The 20,176-nt window shown below is 38.9% G+C and overlaps 1 protein-coding gene across 1 annotated transcript; it reads right to left on the reverse strand.

The window, feature by feature from the left end:
* Window positions 1–12,940: 12,940 nt before the first annotated feature.
* Window positions 12,941–19,807, reverse strand: NDUFA4 (NDUFA4 mitochondrial complex associated). Its single transcript, XM_081101771.1, has 4 exons — window positions 19,318–19,807; window positions 18,273–18,361; window positions 17,506–17,566; window positions 12,941–13,160 (listed from the first exon to the last, which is right to left on the reverse strand). Exons 1-4 carry the CDS (start codon window positions 19,357–19,359, stop codon window positions 13,104–13,106), a joined length of 249 nt encoding a protein of 82 aa, XP_080957897.1. The 5' UTR covers window positions 19,360–19,807; the 3' UTR covers window positions 12,941–13,103.
* Window positions 19,808–20,176: the final 369 nt, after the last annotated feature.

Consider the following 20,176-nt stretch of genomic DNA (forward strand, 5'->3'; position numbering starts at 1 on the left):
TCTTGAACCCAATCTTCTGTCTCAATCCTGAACAGATGGCTCCTCAGGCCTGGGCAGAACCTCTTCAGCCTGTTCAAGATATTGCTTTTCTTGCCAGTTCCTGGCTTCTGCTGCCCTCTGGCAGCCATTGGTAGCATGGCAGAATTTGAAATAATAAAGTCATGGTTTTACTGAATTTAAATTACTCCATATGTTGTTTCAGCAGCATGTAAGTAAAAAAAATGACATATAATTGGTGCTACTGTTCTATGATGTCCCCACACCTAGGCCTGAGTAAGAACCTGGGCTATAACAAGGCTAATGACAATGTCTGCACATGCAATAGATTCTTTTACCTCAATTTCTTTGCCCACATCTGATGCCTTTCAAGAGTCCAATTCTTTAATCCCTTCACCTGCTCAATTAAAATCCTGACACAAAAGCACTTCAAAGGAAGAAGTGACAAAAATAACCTAAATGTCCAAGAGTCAGGGATTACTTAAATAAATTTTGATAACTCTTATAATGGTATATTTGTGACTATTAAAAATTATGTTTAAAAAACTCCAAAACTATGGAATTTTTCACATATGTTAATAAATAATATGTTGAATGCAATAGCAAAACATTAAAAAATAGTTACACTAAGATTCCAATAATAGAGAAAGAAAAGAAGTGGTCTGAAATGCTAGTTGGTAGTTATTTTTGTATTATCCAATATGCCCGTGTAACATTTTATAATCATAAAAGCTGCACCCATGAGTGCTAAGCTGAGGGTCACTCATACCTGGCTGTAAGACTGAATAAACCTCCAAAAATAACTGTGGCCTGTGCAGGTCACCATAGTGATGATAGCGGTATCATCATAGCCACGGACATGGATAGTATTAGTTACCTCATTTTTTAGTCTAGATTTTAAAACTGGGGTGGGGGCAAAAGGGGGGAAGCTACTAGATTTGAATGGACAATCTTTTTTATCTTTTTCTATCAACCGTACCAAAGTTTTCAACATTCCTAGGGAAAATTTAAGTCAAAACATCTTGTTAAATCATCTACTGGGATTTTTAAATGTTCTCTGAAAAAAATCATATGAAATTTCCATTTGAAAGAATAGAATTAATCTGAAGTAAAACTTTATTTTTTGTATTTTCTTTATTAGCCATATAGTTCTCCAAAATATTGTTAAATTAATATGAGAATATTATGGGAGGCAGAAGGAATAATAATAATAGCATAAGAATATGAGTCATGTAGTCAGAAGCACAGCGACTCAATCCAGCTTCACCAATATGCAATAAACCTAAATGAAGGAAAATATACAAACTTGTGTTTTTTTCCTTCTAAGTTTCATTCTGGTAAAGTTATACAACTTGAATCTCATTTTCTGTAACTTACATTAACATATCCTTGAAAATGATATCATAGTGTGATATAAATATATTTGTATATAAATATAAAAATGACTTTGCATTGTTAATATTTATGGGAAGCTCAAATTGTATTTCAGCTTGAAATTGATTTGTATAATATGACATTTCATTTTCATTTGCACACATTTTGTCTCTCACTGATTAAATAATTTCCCAAATCAGCTTGAATTTCTCATATCTGTTTATAGCTGAAGGTAACAAACAAATTGTTTTGGGACTAATTTACATAGTACTTATAGTTGAATTTTTATGCTATATTAAGTATCAGATACAAACATATTTTAACAAAATGCTAAAGAATTTAATAATGTAATGACACAATCTGTATACATCTATATTAAAATCTCATTGGAATTTTAAAATAATAATTAAAAAAGTAAATGTTACATGGGCTGTTCCTTTCTCCTTTTCAGTTAACATGGTTTTATAAAGTTAGTCCCAATTGCTACTAATTCACTTAACTGTAAAGTTAGGTAGCAGATATTCACCCACATTCTCCAACAAAACAACTGGAAAAGCAAACAAATAAATAAAATAAAACAAAAATGTTAAGTAGCAAAGTATTTCCAATTCTCAGATCTAGTCTTGAGTGTCAATCCTTCCTTGAAAAGAATTTTGTTTTCCAACAAAATGTTTCTTGGTGCCAGTATACAAAAAAAAAAAAAAAATAGAGTTGAATGATCCTCTGGTCTAAATAAATATTGCATTTGGAGTTTTTATATGGTAAAAGGTTGTCTTGTAGACATAAATCAGGATGAAGAGAGATCATTACTTTGAGGAAATTTTGTTCCACCAGCAGTAAAATATGAAGAATCCTAGCTCTTCGTCAAAGTCAGCTCTGATAATGGCAACCGTTCTTCCCTCCAGGTTCATTGTCACACTCCCTTTGAGCCTGTTGGACTACCAGATTCCTGGACTGTAGTCTCTCCTTTCTAGGTTCTATGCTCACTATCACCTTCAGTTAATTTATATCTAGAGATAAGTAATATAATTATAAACTGGTAAATTTTCTATTTAGTCTGGTATATTAAGCTGCAATTTAATTATGTCACCACTGTTTATAGTTAATATGATTAGCTTATGCCTGGAGATCTTTATCTACACTCCCTGTCTCCATTTCCTCATTTTCCACTCATTCCCCAGCCTACTCCATAGAGATTGCTCTTGTTGCAGTCTACATGTTGCCAACATGGGTGGCTATTTTCTGTCCTTTACTTATTGAACTTTTCACAGCAAAAGCTCAATTAACCACCACCACCACTTCTTGGAACAGTCTCCTCACTTCATGTCCATTATGTACATTATGCCTCTCTGAGCCGCATCTTCTCAATCTTCTTTCCTGTTCTGCCTCCTCTACAAAGTCTCTAAATGTTGAAGTGCCACCAGAACTGTCCAGAACGTTCTTACTTTCACCTCCTCCCTATATGTACTTTTTTAAAAAATATTTATTGTTCAGATTATTACAGATGTCCCTCTTTTTTCCCCCAATAGCTCCCTGCCATGCAGTTACCACCCCACCCCAGGCCCTCACCACCCCACTGTCCATATCCATAGGTACTGCATACATGCATATAAGATCTTTAACCAATCTCTCCCCACACCCCGTACACCTCCTTTCCCCTGAGAATTGTCAGTCTGCTCCATTTCCATGCCCCTGATTCTATTACATTCACCAGTTTATTCTGTTCATTAGACTTTTTATTCATTTGTCTTTTAGATTCACTTGTTGATAGATATGTACTTGTTGTCACTTTGTTGTTCATACTTTTTTTATCTTTATTTTTTCTTCTTCCCCTTCTTAAAGAATACCCTTCAGCATTTCATATAATACTGGTTTGGTGGTGATGAAATCCTTTACTTTTTCTTCTCTGTGAAGCTCTTTATCTGACCTTCAATTCTAAATGATAGCTTTGCTGGGTAGAGTAATCTTGGTTGTAGGTTCTTGCTATTCATCACTTTGAATATTTCTTGCCACTCCCTTCTGGCCTGCATATTTTCTGTTGAGAAATCAGCTGACAGTCCTATGGGTACTTCCTTGTAGATAACTAACTGTCTTTCTCTTGCTGCTTTTAAGAGTCTCTCTTTGTCTTTTGCCCTTGGCATTTTAATTATGATGTGTCTTGGTGTGGTCCTCCTTTGAAAACACCCAACCAGAAGAGCAAAAAGAAAAAAGAATCAAAAAATATGAAGATAGTGTAAGGAGCCTCTGGGACAACTTCAAGCATACCAACATCCGAATTATGGGGGTGCCAGAAGAAGAAAGAGAGCAAGATATTGAAAACCTATTTGAAGAAATAATGACAGAAAACTCCCCCTACCTGGTGAAAGAAATAGACTTACAAGTTCAGGAAGCGCAGAGAACCCCAAACAAGAGGAATCCTTATATGTTCTTAACTACCACTCTACCTTTAAATGCCATCAATAAGTTGATAACCAGAAATGTGTATCTCCAGCCCAACCTTTTCTCCAGGCCTCCAGACTCACACATGTCCAAGTGCTTATTTTATACAAACACTTGGATGTCCAAAAGTATATCAAACTATCTATCCAAGCAGAAATCTTTATTTTCTCACATCTTACTTCTTTCCAAGTTTTCCATAAGTCAGTAAAGGGTAAATCCACTCAAGTTGCTCAAGCCAAAAACTATAGAGTTCTTCCTTAATCCTTCTCTCCTTCCCCCTTGCATCCATCATCAAGTCCTATTGCTGCTATTTCCACATTATATCTAAAATCCATTCTCTTCTCTCCAACCCCATTGCCACTACCCTAATCCAAAATGCATTATATCTCACCAAAATTGTTAGAAGTGGTCCCAACTAGGCTCCTTGCCTTCGCTCTTGTCCTCTTCATCCATTCTCCAAAGAGCAATCAGATTGTTCTTTGTAAAACAAACAAAAAAAAGATTATCACTTACTTAATAAAAATATTTATATTACCATAATAAAGTACAGGTCAGAGTACATATCTAGGTGGTGGATTTGATCCCCAGTTGGAGCATGTATGGGAGGCAACCAATCGATGTTTCTCTCTCTCTCCCCCTTCATATCAATGGAAACATATCCTCAAGTGAGGATTTAAAAACAAATACCATAGACTGGGTGGCTTAATCAATAGAAGTTTACTTTCTCACAGTTCTAGAGGCTGATGTTTGAGATTAATGCGCCTGTGTGGCTCCGTTCCTTGTGAGAACACTTTTCCTAGCTTGTGACCTTCTTTCTGTTATCACATGGCAGAGAGAGAGAGAGAGAGAGAGAGAGAGAGAGAGAGAGAGAGAGAGAAGAAAACTCTCTTGTATCTCACTTTATGAGGGCACTAATGCTTCAACCAACTGAGCCACACAGCCGGGGCAGTCTATGCCATTTTTTTATGGCAGCCCAAACTGACTAAGATATGGGGATTTATCTATTTTAATAATTAATATTTCCCTATAAATACATGTAGTGTAAATTATTTTTTAAATGGTCTTTAGTTAAGCTTCCTGATTTCAATGTCTTCCCTCTCTTATACAGCTATATCAGATTGATATCCCAAAACCAAACCTCCGATTATGTCTATCAGAAATACTGCTCTTCAACTACCATATAAAATTCAAGCTTATCTTTTCTTCCTTTCTTGGTCTGTCCTCAACACACATTTTCAGTCTTATCTCTTACTACCAGCTTACAGACACTATGCTATAAACCTTATACCTTATATCCCTATTTATCACTACTCAAATATACTTCTTCTTTTCCTCCCTCTCACAACATATACCAAGAGCAAGTATGAACCATGAGACAGAAGGGAACTTAAAAACTTGCATTTAAGTTTTATCCCTTATCCCCAGCCACCTTCCCACAGTATAAATCACCAGGAGGTAATGAAACCTGTGGTAGGGAGGAAGGATTATGTAGTTCCTTCTCCGTGAAGCCTGGTATTTTAGCACAGTGGTTAAACATGTGTGCTCTGGAGTTACCCTGCCAGATTTCAAATCCCATTTCAGCAATTTGTGTTCTGTGTAACCAGAGGTAATCTACTTAACCTCAATACTCCAAATTCTTCATCTGTTAAAATAAAAATAACCCAAAGGCAATGAAAAGAGCTAGCTACAGTTAAGGCACTCCCACTAGGTTTGCAGGTTTGTAAAGCCAGATCATTTTGTAAATGGCTTTAGGACTCAAAATTACTGGCACTTTTCATGAGCTGCCCTGACAAGCATATTTGCAAGTAGAATCTTGCCCCAACAACAGGCATGGTATATTGGAAAGAAAATGAACTTTCAAGCCATGTAAATTTGAATTCAAATACCTACTCTAATAAGATAGTAGTGTGACTTTGAATCACTTATTCAACCAGCCTCTTTGCACTTTGCTTTACCTATATGGAAATGAGTTAAATAATAGCAGCCCAATAGCACTGATCCTATATCATAAAAACCTAATACGCTAAGTGTCCGGTCATCCAGTCGGCCATTCAACCAATCAAAGTGTAATATGCTAATGATATGCTAAGGCCACTCAACCGCTCACTATGACATGCACTGACCACCAGGGGCAGTCGACTGGTCTACCAGTTGCTATGACGTGCACTGACCACCAGGGGGCAGATGCTCCAACTGGTAGTTTAGCTTGCTGCTGGGGTCTGGCCAATTGCGACTGAGTGAAACAGGCCGGACACACCCTGGAGCCCTCCCATGGTCCCTCCCTGGCCCTGATCATGCACTGGTGGTGTTCCTCGGCCTGCACCCTCTCGCAATTCGGGACCTCCCAGGGGATGTCAGAGAGCCGGTTCCAGCCTGATGGCAGAACGGCCGGTCACTATTATGCACACTGACCACCAGGGGGCAGACACTCAATGCAGGAGCTGCCCCCTGGTGGTCAGTGCACTCCTACAGGGAGAGCGCCACTCAGCCATAAGCTGGGCTCATGGCTGGTGCGTGCAGCAGTGGTGGCAGGCCTAAGCCATCAGTCAGACATCCCCCAAGGGCTCCTGGACTGCAAGAGGACACAAGCCGGGCTGAGGGGAACCCCCCCACACCTGAGTGAAAGAATTTCGTGCACCAGGCCGTTAGTGTGAGGATAAAAAGTGAGATAACCCATGTAAATAGCCTTGTACATTGAAACAAGAGCTCCCTTCTCTCCCTTTCCGACCCATTACAGAAGCACAAGCAAAATTAATCCTCTTAATTCCTGAAGCTTTATTTTTTTTTTATTCCTAGCAGTCTGAGTATTTAATGTTTTTCCATGCTCTTTGCTTTCCAAGCATTTCTTTCCTAACACAATGTTTTATTAGGTATGTACTCGTAAGAAGCAATATAAATTAGCTCAAATGTCTTTCTGTTTTCTTTCTGGTGAACTAATTCTCACTGCATTCTAATAAATAAATAGCACTGTATTTCCTGCAACTATGTTTTATCTTTGATCATGTCTACATATTGATATGCCGGCAAATACTATGATCATTTTCTTCTACTGAAAACAACATTTATTTGAACCCCCCAATTATATTTATTTGGAAGTCAAGTTCAAAACTAGAACTAAAATTATTTTTGTAACAATACTGACCAAATAATATGATCTAATATTCTTGCTTGTTTATGGACCTAAAAATTAATTATAGGCATCTAGTTGTTATTTCTCCATGGAGTAATTTATTCTCATTATTTATTAGGCCTTCTGCATTTTTTGTCTGCAGTAAGCAAACTAGAAGAAGAGGGCACTGTCCTAGGGGGTTTGGCTCAGTGAATAGAGTGTCAGCCCATGGGCTGAAGGCTTCTGGGTTTGATGCTGGTCAAGAGCACGTACCTCAGCTGCAGGCTGGATGCCCAGCCTGGTAGAGGCACATGCGGGAGGCAACCAATTGATGTGTCTCTCTCACATCGATGTTTCTCTCTATCTCTATCTCTCCCTTCCACTCTTTCTAAAATCAATAGTAAAAATATCTCCAGGTGAGAATTAACAAAAAAAAAAGAAGAGGGCATCTCATGTTCATAGTCATTTTGCTTCAATCTGAAAAACAAGTTTATAAATTTACTCATGACTGTTAGACACTGTAGGATTCTAATAAAAAAAGACGGGGTATATCACCATATTATAATGATAAACTACAAACACCTATATACATTATTTTTCTAGAGTTATTCAAATTAATAGTTTCCATCTAGAAATGTCTTATAAGGTGTCAACATGGTAAACAATTGTCACTAATAAGGGTTTTTCAACAGTGATTTTAACACTGTTTTATATATGATCGCTTCAGTGTTTAAAAAAATTCACTGCATTTTATTTTAATTTTAATAACCTGTAAGGACTTGTGTTTTTTATTCTAAACATTTATTCAAAATTCAGCTACCATCTATAAATTAAGTTATACTGAGAAAGTGTCCATAAATCAAAACCCTCTGCAATCACATTATGTTCTAAATATTGAATCAATGAATACTTGTGGGCCTATTAATTGTAGACACTTTCAGGTCCTAGAGATATATAATAATGAGCAAACCAGACATAGGTAGGCTCTGTTCTCAGATACACAGAAAACCTCAGTGCTGCCCTTAATACATGTGAAATGGGAAAATAGATTTATGCATAAAGCTTTTGTAGCCATCATAAATATTAAAACTACTAGAGGCCCGATGAACAAAATTTGTGTAAGAGTAGGTCTTCCCCCCAGCTGCCAGCACCGGCTTCCCTCTGGCACCCAGGACCTGGGCTTCCCTCGAAGCCCTGGCTTCATCCGGAAGGTGGCCCAGGACATCCGGTCTAATTAGCATATTATGCTTTATTTATTATTATAGATGGCAATGTGTTACTAGAGGTCCAAGGGAGAAAAGAATTGCAGATTGTCTGGAATTCACATTCTAAACAATTTTTAACCCTCTTTTCTTCGTTTTTAAAAAATTATGATTTTATTTTTCACTCAACCCTTTGCCATTCAGTCCCCAACTGCTGACAACCACTGAACTTTTTACTATCTCCATAATTTTGCCTTTTCCAGAATGTCATATAGTCAGAACCATATAGTATGAAGCCTTTTCAAATTGGCTTCTTTCGCTTAATGATATGTCTTCAAGGTTCCTCCATGTCTTTTCATGACTTGATAGTGCTGGATAGTATTCAATTGTCTGGATGTACCCCCATTTATTTTTCCATTCACCTGCTGAAAGTCATGTTGCTGGCTTCCAAGTTTTGAAAATTATGAATAAAGATGCAGTAAGCACCCATGTAAAGTTTTGTGGGGGCACAAGTTTTCAGCGCCTCTGTGTAAATACCATGAAGCACAATTGCTAGATTCTACGTGAGAGTATTTTTAGTTTTATAAGAAATCCATCATGCTGTTTTCCAAAGTGGCTGCATGCAACTTTTTGGGGGGGCTCTCTAGTCTGTTCCATTAATCTATTTCTTTGCTATTTTGCCAGTACCACACTGTCTTGATTACTGTAGCTTTATGGTAAGTCTTGAAGTTAGGTAGTGTTCCAACTTTGTTCTTCTTCTTCAATATTGTGTTGGCTTTTCTGGGTCTTTCTCCAACTCCATATAAATTTTAGAATCAGTTTGTTGATATTCACAAAATGACTCATCAAGATTTTGATTGATGGTAATAAGTACTAAGGTGAAAAAACAAAGAAGAGAAAGCAGATTAAAAACTAATGACGTTGAAGTAGGATGTGCATTTTTGGATATGGAAGGATCATTGGAAGAAAAACTAGAAAAATACTTATGAGAGAGTGAGCCATGCCAATAATACTTGAGGAAGAGAATGCCAAGCCAGACAAGGGCAAAGCTGTGAGACCGGACTATGCTTCTATTGGTGAAAGATTAAGGAAATCCAGTCAGTTGAGGTGTGTGAGCAAGTGGAGGATAGTACAAAGTAGAGTCACAAAGTTTATTGATTAAAAGGGGGAAATGTTGGCCCGCTCCCTCCTGGAACACACCACCTTTCCTATTCTCCTCCTCTTCTCCCAAGGCGGGTTACCTTTACCCTCTCTCCTAAGCTCCAAATGCCTCTTCTTTTGCTTCTGTAATTTGTTTCCTAAATCTATTTCTTCTAGGGATCACTTCCACCTCTTGTGACTTTCTAAACTTTCTTGCCCTTGGCTGGTTTGGCTCAGTGGATGAAGCGTTGGCCTGAGGACTGACAGGTCCCAATTGGATTCCAGTCAAGGGCACATGCCTGGGTTGCAGCTCGATCCCCAGTGTGGGGCAGGCAGGAGGCAGCCGATCAATGATTCTCTCTCATCATTGATGTTTCTGTCACTCTGTCTCTGTCTCTCTTCCTCTCTGAAATCAATAAAAATAAAAAAATAAACTTTCTCTTATGGTTTGAAAAATAAAATGTAATGGGGAAATGTTGGTGGGTTTTAAGGAAAGAAATGTCATATTGGGACTTATGTATTAAAGATCATTTTGGCTACTGTGTTGAGAATATATTGTAGACAGGGAGATCAGCTAATAGATTATTTTAATAATCCTGGTTAATGGCTTAAGACCAAGGTGATGATAGAGAAATTATGTGTTGAAAACAGTGAGATTCTAGGTATATTTTGAACATAGAGCAAACATGAACTGATTTAATAAGCATGGCTTTTTCATTTATTGATTGGATATAGGGTGTTTTAAAAAGTTAATCAAAAAATAAAAGAATTTTTTCAAGTTAATAAAGATTTCAAGGATTCTGGCCTAAACTACTTCAAGAATGGTGTTCCTATAAACTGGAAACAGTGGGACATAAGATTGTAGATGTGGTGATTGAGATGTTCACAAGTTCAGGATTGGACATGTTAAACTTAAGATGCCATTAGACATCCACATGGAGAAGTGAACAGAGATATATAATGTGTGTTGTGTGTGTGTATACATATACATATACGTATGGGAAAAGACCTGGTCTGAAAATTAACCTTGGACATCTAAAGCATGGTATTTGAAGATATGAGACTGGGTGAAGGGACTGCAGAGTGAAAAGGTCCGAAGTGTTTTTCCTTCCTGGCTTTCCAACATTAAAGGATAATGAAGATGAAAGTGTACCACCAAGAGACTAAGTAGAAAAGTCAGTGATGTAAAAACAAAAACAAAAACAAAGATACTATGGCAGAACAAGGGATGAAAATGTTTTGAGGAGCTCTGTCAACTGTTACTGTTGGGACAAAGAGAGTTGACGCGATAGACTGGCCTTAACAGAAGCATTTTTAGTGGAATAACAGGGTAAAACCTGAGTGAAGGTTAATAAGCCTGAAAGTAAAAATTAGTTTAATTTTTGCTTGTTTTTCTTTTCCAAGTACCTACTGGAAAGCACTTATAAATTCTTAAAACTGTAACTTTACAAATACACATAAATGCTAACCCAAGACATCTGTATTTAAATGCAGCTTTGCCTGGTGACCTCATTAAGATAGGAACTGACAAAGCATTTTGTTGTCTGATTACTAGTAAATAAGCTCACTAAAAATACAATTCCTAAACAAATTCAAGGAGAAAAAGAAAAAAAGAGCACGTTATCTTTCCTGGCATCATTGACACGTGATGCATTCCTAAGTGACAATCTACTTCACTGCCATTGTAGTTTCTTAAATTGCAATAGGATCTCAGTTCCTCCAAAACTGCATTTCATGCCAAATTTAACATTCATCCTTTAAGAAATTCCAGGATTACCGAACACAAAGGGGATGCTATTAAAGTTTAAGAACCTTTAAGGACCCATACAATTGTTTTCAATACTAGAAAATGTTACAACTAATTCCTTTAGTAATGTAGCACTTATTTGGAATTGCTTAGTGTTTAAATAAAATGTTTATCAATTACTTACATACCTATAACTTTGGCCACCATGTCTTCTTTTTTTAAAAATATATTCTATTGATTTTTTTACAGAGAGGAAGGGAGAGGGATATAGAGTTAGAAACATCGATGAGAGAGAAACATCTATCAGCTGCCTCCTGCACAGTCCCTACTGGGGATGTGCCCACAACCAAGGTACATGCCCTTGACCGGAATCGAACCTGGGACCCTTGAGTCCGGAGGCCGATGCTCTATCCACTGAGCCAAACAGGTTAGGGCGGCCACCATGTCTTTAGACAATTTTAAACATTGAGGTCATCTGTACCAATGTGTCTACAGCAATTATCAACAGGGGCAATTTTCCCCGCCAGGGGACATTTAGCAATACCTGGAGGCATTTTTTTTTTTTTCTCACAACCTGGGCAAGAGAGGAATGCTACTCACCTTTAGTGGTAGAGGACATGGTTGCTGCTAATATGCTAAAATGCAGACAGGCCACTATAAATTATCTGCCTTAGAAAGTCAATAGCAGCAATGTTGAGAAACTATGCTCTAGGAGTCTAGGGGCTGAAATTATGCAAGAGACACAGAAGCTTAAAGTAACTGAAATGTACTCTACACTGTAGAGTCAAGATTACCTGGTTTCAAATATCCACATTTGAATGAGAATTTAATTCATCCACATCTGAGTTTTCTTAACTTAAAAAAAATAAAATGTGTATTTGAGATAATCCATGTTAATTCAAACATTTAGTTCAGTTCCTGACATGTACAATGTGCTCTTACTAACAAAATATTTATATAGTAAAATCCAAAATGTTTTATGATCTAATGACTTACACACACACACACCTATATGAAAACTATATATAAGACATGGTTAATTCTTGAATAGCCACCACTGAAATGTTCTGCTCACTGGATAATTTGACTTGGCCAAAAGGTCTGAGCCACATAAAAGGTAATGTCAACATACATACTAACATTTTCAACTGAATTCCAATTCACCCATTTTGAGAAAGATAACTCTCACATTTTCCCCACCTGAAAATTACTAATACACTTCCTGGCTTTTAAAAACCTGCCAAGAGTCAGCAGAAATCCCCAAGATCTGTTCTTGGGCATTAGCTCCATGGTTAGTAGTGATAGACTCAGATCCAACTAAAATCCCCAGCTAGATCAGTGACTGATAACCTTGAAAATCTTCAGCAGAGAACGCCATGGTTAAAAAACATAATTGCACAGCTTCGATATCAGCCAGTAACAGATATCCAGAAGTTCCCATTTTGCCAAAGAAGCTTAAATATTCTTCCCAATCTGTCTTTGTATTAACTTCCAGTTGCAGTTATTATGCTCTAGTGAAGTTAAGGTCTATACACAAAATAAAAATGTTTTATTGAGCAACTTAAAGTCTTATTTTTAAATTATACACATATCTATAAACTCAAGAAATTCCTTCAATTCTGATATTTCCCATACCCTAGTTATAAAATTCAGAGAACATTTTCAGCATTAGTGAGACAGCCCTAGCAGGTTGCTCAGTGATTAGAGCATTGGCTCATGAACTAAAGGGTCGTGGATTCGATTCGTCAAGGGCAAATACCATCCATGGTTGTGGACTTGATCCTCTGCCCCAATCAGGATGTGTGTAGGAGGCAACCAATTGATGTGTTTCTCTCCCATCGATGTTTCTGTCTCTACCCCTTCCTTTCCAATCTCTAAAAATCAATGGAAAAAAATAACCTTGGGTGAAGATTAACAACAAAATAGTGAGACTTATCAAGTTTCAAATATTTATTGATCAGTGTAAACCCCAACACAATACACCAACATGATTTCGTGCACTTGAAGGGGAAATATTTCCTGGTTAAGTGGAAAATTGTGCGGATGGCTTCTGGAAGACCTTCATTTTAAGCAGCTTTATAGTGAAACATTTCATTTAGAAGTCTGGACCTTCTTTCTTCAGTTTGCTGTAATCTACATTCACTGCGTAGAACTTGAAAAAGAAAAAAGATGTTTTACATAATCTATCAAATACACAGAGATGGTACAGAAGTTTTAGAATTATTCTTATTCAGCTTTCGATAGTAAAGATAACAGACATGATTTTTTTCTTAAGCATGTTTTTAAATTTATCTTTATTGTTGAAAGTATTACAGATGTCCCCCTTCCCCCCCCCCCCCTACTGACCCCTCTACCCCCCTCCCTAGGCCTTTAACAATGGGACAGTCATTCAAAGACACTAAAACTCCAGTTCTTTAATAATGATTTTGTAAGGTCAAAATACTCAGTCTACCACAGAAGAGTAGTATTAGTATAATCTGTCAGTCAGAACCCATTAAGAAATTGTTTCCTAGGGGTAAGAATTCCTTATGATACATATTTCCAATTCTTACATTTTTACTTCCATATCCACTAAGTATACAGATGAATCTCCAATAGAGGGATACTAAGCATTATCATCCCTACTTTGGTTAGATAGGAGAGATTTATAACAACCAAGATAAGCTAGTAATATGGTAATGCTTTGTTGTATAGTTTACATAACTTTTTAGACAGAAAATGATTTGCCTTGATGGCTTTTTTTCTATTACTTTCCTAACCCAGACTGCATCAATATCAAACTGATCCCTGACCACCTCTGGTACAAAAGCTTTTAAATAGTACTGTGTTTTTGCTTTTAAATAATACTGTATTTATAATATTGTATATTTTGAAATTTTGTAATTATATTCAATTGATTTTAGAAATCTTACTATGACTGCTTAAAACAACTGCCTCTCTCAATAACTTCTTTTTAATGGTTCATGTTATAAACTGCTCCACACTGAGTAAGCCCAAATAAGGCTATAATCTTGAGTTTACTCATTCTTGTGCCAAAAACACTGAAGAGTTGTGCTATAATTACTTGAAGACTACATAAACTCCAGAAAAACCAAAATTACAGAATCATTAATATGTTCTTCAGGGGTTTTAAGCAAGAAGCTCATAAATCTGTATCCATTATTTCTTCAAGCTCTTTGCTTTATTTCTCCAAACACACCCTAACTTTTTTTAATCTAACTGAAATATTCTTGACTTCTTAAAAAAAAAAAAAATTCCCAGGTAGTAAAACTTATCCTGAGATATATAGACTTTCATAAACAGAAAAGTGTGAATGAGCCCTAAAAAGTTTTCTTTGTTTTGACATATTCTCTTATGAAGCAATTGAACCGAAATAATGAGTTAAGCAAAGCTGTGCTATCCCTAACAAAATATTACAGGATCATTTATAAAAGGAACTGTAGGTTATATATTAAGAAGAAAATAAATTTTGTTGGGCTCTTTTAATTGAAACCAGGCACTGTAGGCAGAATGCTTTATTTATATTAATTATCACAACCATACATATTCTTACTTTATTAAGGAGTCAATTGAAGACAAAGTTGCTAAAACACTGAATAAACAGGATCAAGCCCTCACACCCATGCAGAGTGGGAAGTTCATGGAATTGTTGCCAATTTTCTCAAAACTAAGCAGGCTTCTAATGCATTGGCTTCTATTTGGTGCCAGGATCAAAATTTTGTTGAAGAAATTTTCAAATCTGCTTTATTTTTCAGCTTCCATGTCGCCATTCTTTTCCTCAGTTTAATGGTGGCTACCTTGAAGGTCTTTGGAACAGTTGGGAAGGCACAGCATATTCTGATCTTGGTTTTGGCTGTTTTATTCAATTGAGAAGTGTTGCTGGGCCTTTGATGCTTAAATCCCATTTTAGTACCTTCTCTGGTTTGTATCAGTTAGCTTTTGCTAGATTGTAAAGCGGAACAAATAGCCTGTGGCTTATAACAATAATGGTTTAATTTAAACCCCTCACATTACACATCACTTACAAACTGACTGCTCCAATGTTCTCCTCGTTCAAATCCTAGTAATCCTTAGCTGTCAACTGTGGTTTCATGATAAATGGGAAACAACAATGGGAGCAACCACACACTGGTTCAGAGGTGGCAGATATTACATTGCCCCTCTTATGATGTGCCAGAGCAAGCCATGCTGCCAACCCTAATGTAGGTGCACCAGAAAACCAAATTCTCTTAGGTGAAGGGCAGTGAGTGACAGAATCATCTAGTCTACCTCACTGTTTGGGTTTAGAAACAGTAGTAGGCTTTGTTCATTTTAGGCTCGCTAGTTTCTGGACTGGTCCCTTTTTATTTATTCTTGCAAATCATCCTATTTCTTCTACCTGCTTATCTCTTGGCAAATATAGCTAGCAGTAATAGCCCACTCACATCCTGTTTTCCAAAAATCTCTTTTTATAGCAGCTCTTCAGGTACATGGTCCACCTTCCAAGTACAGCAGGTGACACTTTACCAAATATTTTGCCATTATATGATTCTTCTTTCCAGTTTCTAATATCAGTGTCACAGCCACTCACAGCCCATTCCATGCTACACACATTGGATTTCTGTTGTAGGAACATTCTATTTCCGAATTTACATGGCCTCATCCTGGCACGTGTTATCGTGTCCCAGAGCATTGGTAACTGGCTTCATTATCAGAATAACCTGGGGAGCTTTATGAACTACACATACCCAAAGACTCCAATATATTCTTTGGTGGAAGGATCAATACCTGTATTTTTTTGTTTTCTTTTTTAAACTTTGAGTGTGACACAATTTTCTCTAGAATAGACTTAATTTAAACAAATTTGTAAGAGAGAAAAATAAATCATGATGCCTGTTTATCATTTTATTGAGGCAAAATTTAACACACAGATCAGATCAGATGGCTCACTTCAGTTCCACCAATGCATTCTTATTTGTTCCTTGTGGGGAGATCTTTTTAGAGATTTGGAAGCCAAATTATAATCTGAAGGCTGAGTGCAAAGCTTAGAATCAGCAAAGGGTGATAATTAGCTTAAAGGTTGCTGCTATCAATGATGATAGTATCCCCCTCCATTATGGAGGTTTATCTCCTAAGGGGTTTTAGACACACTCTGGTCAGAGTACCTCTTCTTGAAAATACTTAAGCAAACTGCTATTTCTCTTTTGATGAAGTAGTCGGGTATAGCAGAAAGTGCATGGATGAGTTATATACTTTAAACAGGTAAATTGTATGGTATGTAAATTATACCCCAATAAAGCTGCTGGGCTTTTCGTTTTGTTATTTTGACATTGCAAGGGTTTGTTTTTATATACAAAAATTTTACACATAGGAAAGTTATGTTTGGGGAATCAATAAACGGTCTCATATTTGCAAGGACATATGGACCCTGAGGGCATTATACTAAGTGAGAGAAGTCAGAGAAAGACAAACACTATATGATATCACTTACATGTGAAATCTAAAAAACTGAACATATAAAAACAGAGTAGAATGGTGGTCTCTAAAATGTGGAAGAACTGGAAGATGTTTAAGGGTATAAACTTGAAACTAGTAGATAAGTAAGTTCTGGAGACCTAAGGCTCAACATAGTGATTACAGTCAACTGTATTATAAATTTCAAAGTTGCTAAGAAACTAGATCTTAATTGTTCTCAACACAAAAGAAGAAATGATAATTACGTGATGTCATAAAAGTGTTAGTTAACGCTACTGTAGTAATCATATTGCAATATATCAATGCATCAAATTAACACGTACAAACTTACACAATATTATATGTCAATTATATCTCTAAAAAATAAGTAAATGGTCTCAGTCCATGAAATCGTTCTTTGGACCACTCTTCAGAAAAAATGTTAAGTTTATCTAGAAAGTTCATGGTAAAATTTCAGTTTCAACTGACTTCCATTTGTTCCTACTCATCTTCACATGAAATATTTCAACCACACCAACAAGGAAGAAGAGCTAATGAAAATATCCACTAGATTAGTGCTACTCAAAGTGTGGTTCATGGATCGGCAGTGTCAGCATCACCAGAAACCTTGTTCGAAATGAATATTCTCCATCACCACACCAGAGCAGCTGCATCAGAATCTCTGGGAGTGGAGCTAAAGAATTTGTTTTCACAAATTCTCCAGATGGTACCTATGTACACTGAAGCTTGAGAAAAACTACCCTAGACGAAGATATATGAAAATGGTAACCAAGAGCTATGCTATTGCTTCTTTCTTCATCAAGTCAGTAGACCTGAGACATTATTTTAATTTCACATCCAGAGTCCAGTCTGTGAATAAAATCCTTAGCAAAAAATGCTTATTAGAAAAATATACCATTTTAATTTCACAGAAAACCTAGCAGCTCTTCAAAGTGCTTTATAATTAAATTTTGGTTGTACATCCAATTTCAAAAACAACTACTCTACGAGAAAATTTATTAAAACACACTTTCCAGCAATTCTGAAACAACGTTGTAGCTTACCTTGTATTGCTCATTGGGAGCCACTTTGTTCCAGGGTTCTGGGTTATTCTTTCTGTCCCAACTAAAAATAAGACATTATAATCGTTATAGCAATAGAAACTAGTTAAAATGGTTTCCTACTTCTTTAAAATCTAATGTTTTGAATAGATCTCATTTATTATTAGGTGAAGTATGGTGTTGTTTTCATTATAAAGTTGAAATGGTGCTTGGATCCATAATAAGCAATCCATATTATCAATTAGATACAAGGTAAACACAGAGCCTCTCGAGCCAGTTGTCTTGTCCCTATCCCGGGGCACAGGAAACTTTATACTTGGATGTTTTCTATTTCATCAATGAAGTGTTATAGAGAAAAATGCATAAGATAACAATGAATCAATCTTTCTTCCTTGCCTGTGGTTGTCCAACTTCAACAAGCCAACAACAACAACAAAAAACACATGTTATTGTGGGAAAGCAGGCAAAAAGCATTTACATGCCCCAGCAACCCCGATTAAGTATCGCACGGAAACAATGATCTCAATCTTTACAACATTACCAGATAGGTGTCAGCAGTTCTCCTCTACCAGTGAGAAAATGAGACTCAGAGGAATTCAGAGGATCTCATGAAGCAAGAAAATGCCGACTGCAGCCCCGGGATCTGAACTTACTGTGTGACTACAAAACTCGGGTCCTTCCTAGTACTGGATGCTGCCTCCCCAGAAAGCCCGCGGCTCCTACACCGGATGAATAAACCCTCCAAGCCCCAAACGCGTTCCAGGACCTACCAGACGTCGGGGTTGAACAGCGCCAGGCGTGCGACGTACAGCACCGCTCCAGTGCCCCCGGCTCCGATGAACACGAAGAGGGGGATCAACTAGAATCAAACACAGGACAGGCAAGAATCAACAGTCATCCTCAAACACCTCGGCACGGAGCACGGAAAGGCTACAGTGGTTTCTACACGGTGATTCCCACATTTCAAACGGCTGCTTTTCAATTCTGTCTTTTAAAATATGTGGTCTGCTTCACCTTTTTATGCATCATTCCTAATAAAATGTCCAGCTCCTTTTATTTCCCAGCTTGGAAAACAAGCTCTTGGCAAATTACTTACGCTTGCCTCGATATATCCGTTGCGAAAAACACACTGAACAGCCTGAATGAGCAGACAGCAACACACCTGATACAAACGTCATCGTTTTAGGCACAGGCATGGCCTCTGAAAACACGCTGCTACCAACTGCGTTTGGGATAGCGACTAAAGGCTGCGTGATTGAGCCTTTCAGCCACAGTACGTGGAAGTGTGTGCGTGGGGGGTGGGGAATGCGATTCAAAATAATTTAATTGCAATTAAACTCTGCGTTATCCAACTCCCCAAAACGTCACGGCGTCAAGACAAACGGAGGATGCCAAGGTCCTAGGCCCTCACATTTGCCACAAGGCCTGGGGACGCAACGCAGCGGGTGCAAGATCCTTAACAAACAGCACGAAACCACGGGTCCCCTAAGCTTCCCTGCCCGGTACTCCACACAGCACACAACCATCCCTTAGTCCGAGCGACCCGCACGAAGGCGGGGCCGCCAGCTCCTTCCAGCACTCCCCAGTTCACTTTCCCCCAGCGCCTCCGTCACCTTCAGCCCGCCAGCCCCCCAAAAACCCACAATGCACAGCGTGGAAGGTCAGCGTCCAAGGGCCCTGGAGTGACCAGCAGGACAGGGCAAAGCGAGGCCAGGGCCAGCCTCAGGGAGCGAAGGTGGCTGTCAAGGAGAAAGCTGCCCGGGGCGGCCGCAGCCCCACCCCGGACAGGCCCCTAGGAAGGGGTCGCGGACTTACGCTGGGATGCTTCTTGGCCTGGCTGAGGATCTGGCGGAGCATGGTCGCGGCAGAGGGCAGGGGAGCAGAGAAAAACAAAAACGCAGCGCCGGCAGCAGGTGCTCAGTGCGCCGAGAAGGAGCAGAAGGAGCGGACGCCCAAAGTCACCCAGGACCTCCTACCTGAAGGACCCCTGGCTCGGAGGGCACCCTGCGGCGGGAGGCCCGGATGCGGCTGTCCATCACAGTGCCTGCCTCCCCCAGCGCCTCACGCGGCTGCTCCAAACTGACCAGACCTTCACCGCCCTCTCCAAGGGAAGCATTTTTATTCCTGGGCAATGTATGTTCCCCAAGAGTAATTGTTTGCCGTCAAAACTAAAACACTTGTATCGACTAGACAGGCGCTTTCTCAGGAGGCCACGCGTTCAGCGACGGAGGCGGCGGGCAGACGGGCCGGCGCGCGCCCAGGCCGCAGGGTCCTCTCGCGCGGCGGGTCCGCGCACCGAGGCGCCGGGACGCGCGTGCCGGGCGCGCGCCGGGAGGCCGTGACCGCCGCTGAGGGAGCCGAACGGCGCCTGCAGCAGCTGGGCGCCGGGCGCCTGCAGGGCAGGTCGCGTCTCTGGCGGCTGAGGTCGCGGACTGCGGTTTGAAAAGACTGCAGCTGCTTCCTGTCCCTTTCGGCAGAGGTTAAACGCCGTGGAGAGCCGTCGCCTGTCAGTGTGAGCTCTACGCCCTCAGGTCCGGGACCTCAATTCACGGCCAACACCACAGGCCTTGGCACACTGCCCTCTGCCTGGCCCCCACATTGCCTTCTTCCAGGGTGTTTTCAATGATCGTGCCTTACACATCTTTTCCACTGTCCCAGTGTAATTTCATTTGTC

The sequence above is a fragment of the Myotis nattereri genome (genome assembly GCF_964212035.1).
Source record: "Myotis nattereri genome assembly, chromosome: 11".
NCBI lineage: Eukaryota > Metazoa > Chordata > Mammalia > Chiroptera > Vespertilionidae > Myotis > Myotis nattereri.

What these genes read in the sequence shown, in the direction of transcription:
- NDUFA4 (XM_081101771.1), bottom strand. Translation starts at nt 19,359, where the DNA reads ATGCTCCGCCAGATCCTCAGCCAGGCCAAGAAGCATCCCAGC. An exon ending in AGGCCAAGAAGCATCCCAGC is followed by an intron (nt 18,362 to 19,317) that starts GTAAGTCCGCGA and finishes GTTTGATTCTAG; the next exon opens with TTGATCCCCCTCTTCGTGTT. An exon ending in CTGTTCAACCCCGACGTCTG is followed by an intron (nt 17,567 to 18,272) that starts GTAGGTCCTGGA and finishes TCTTATTTTTAG; the next exon opens with TTGGGACAGAAAGAATAACC.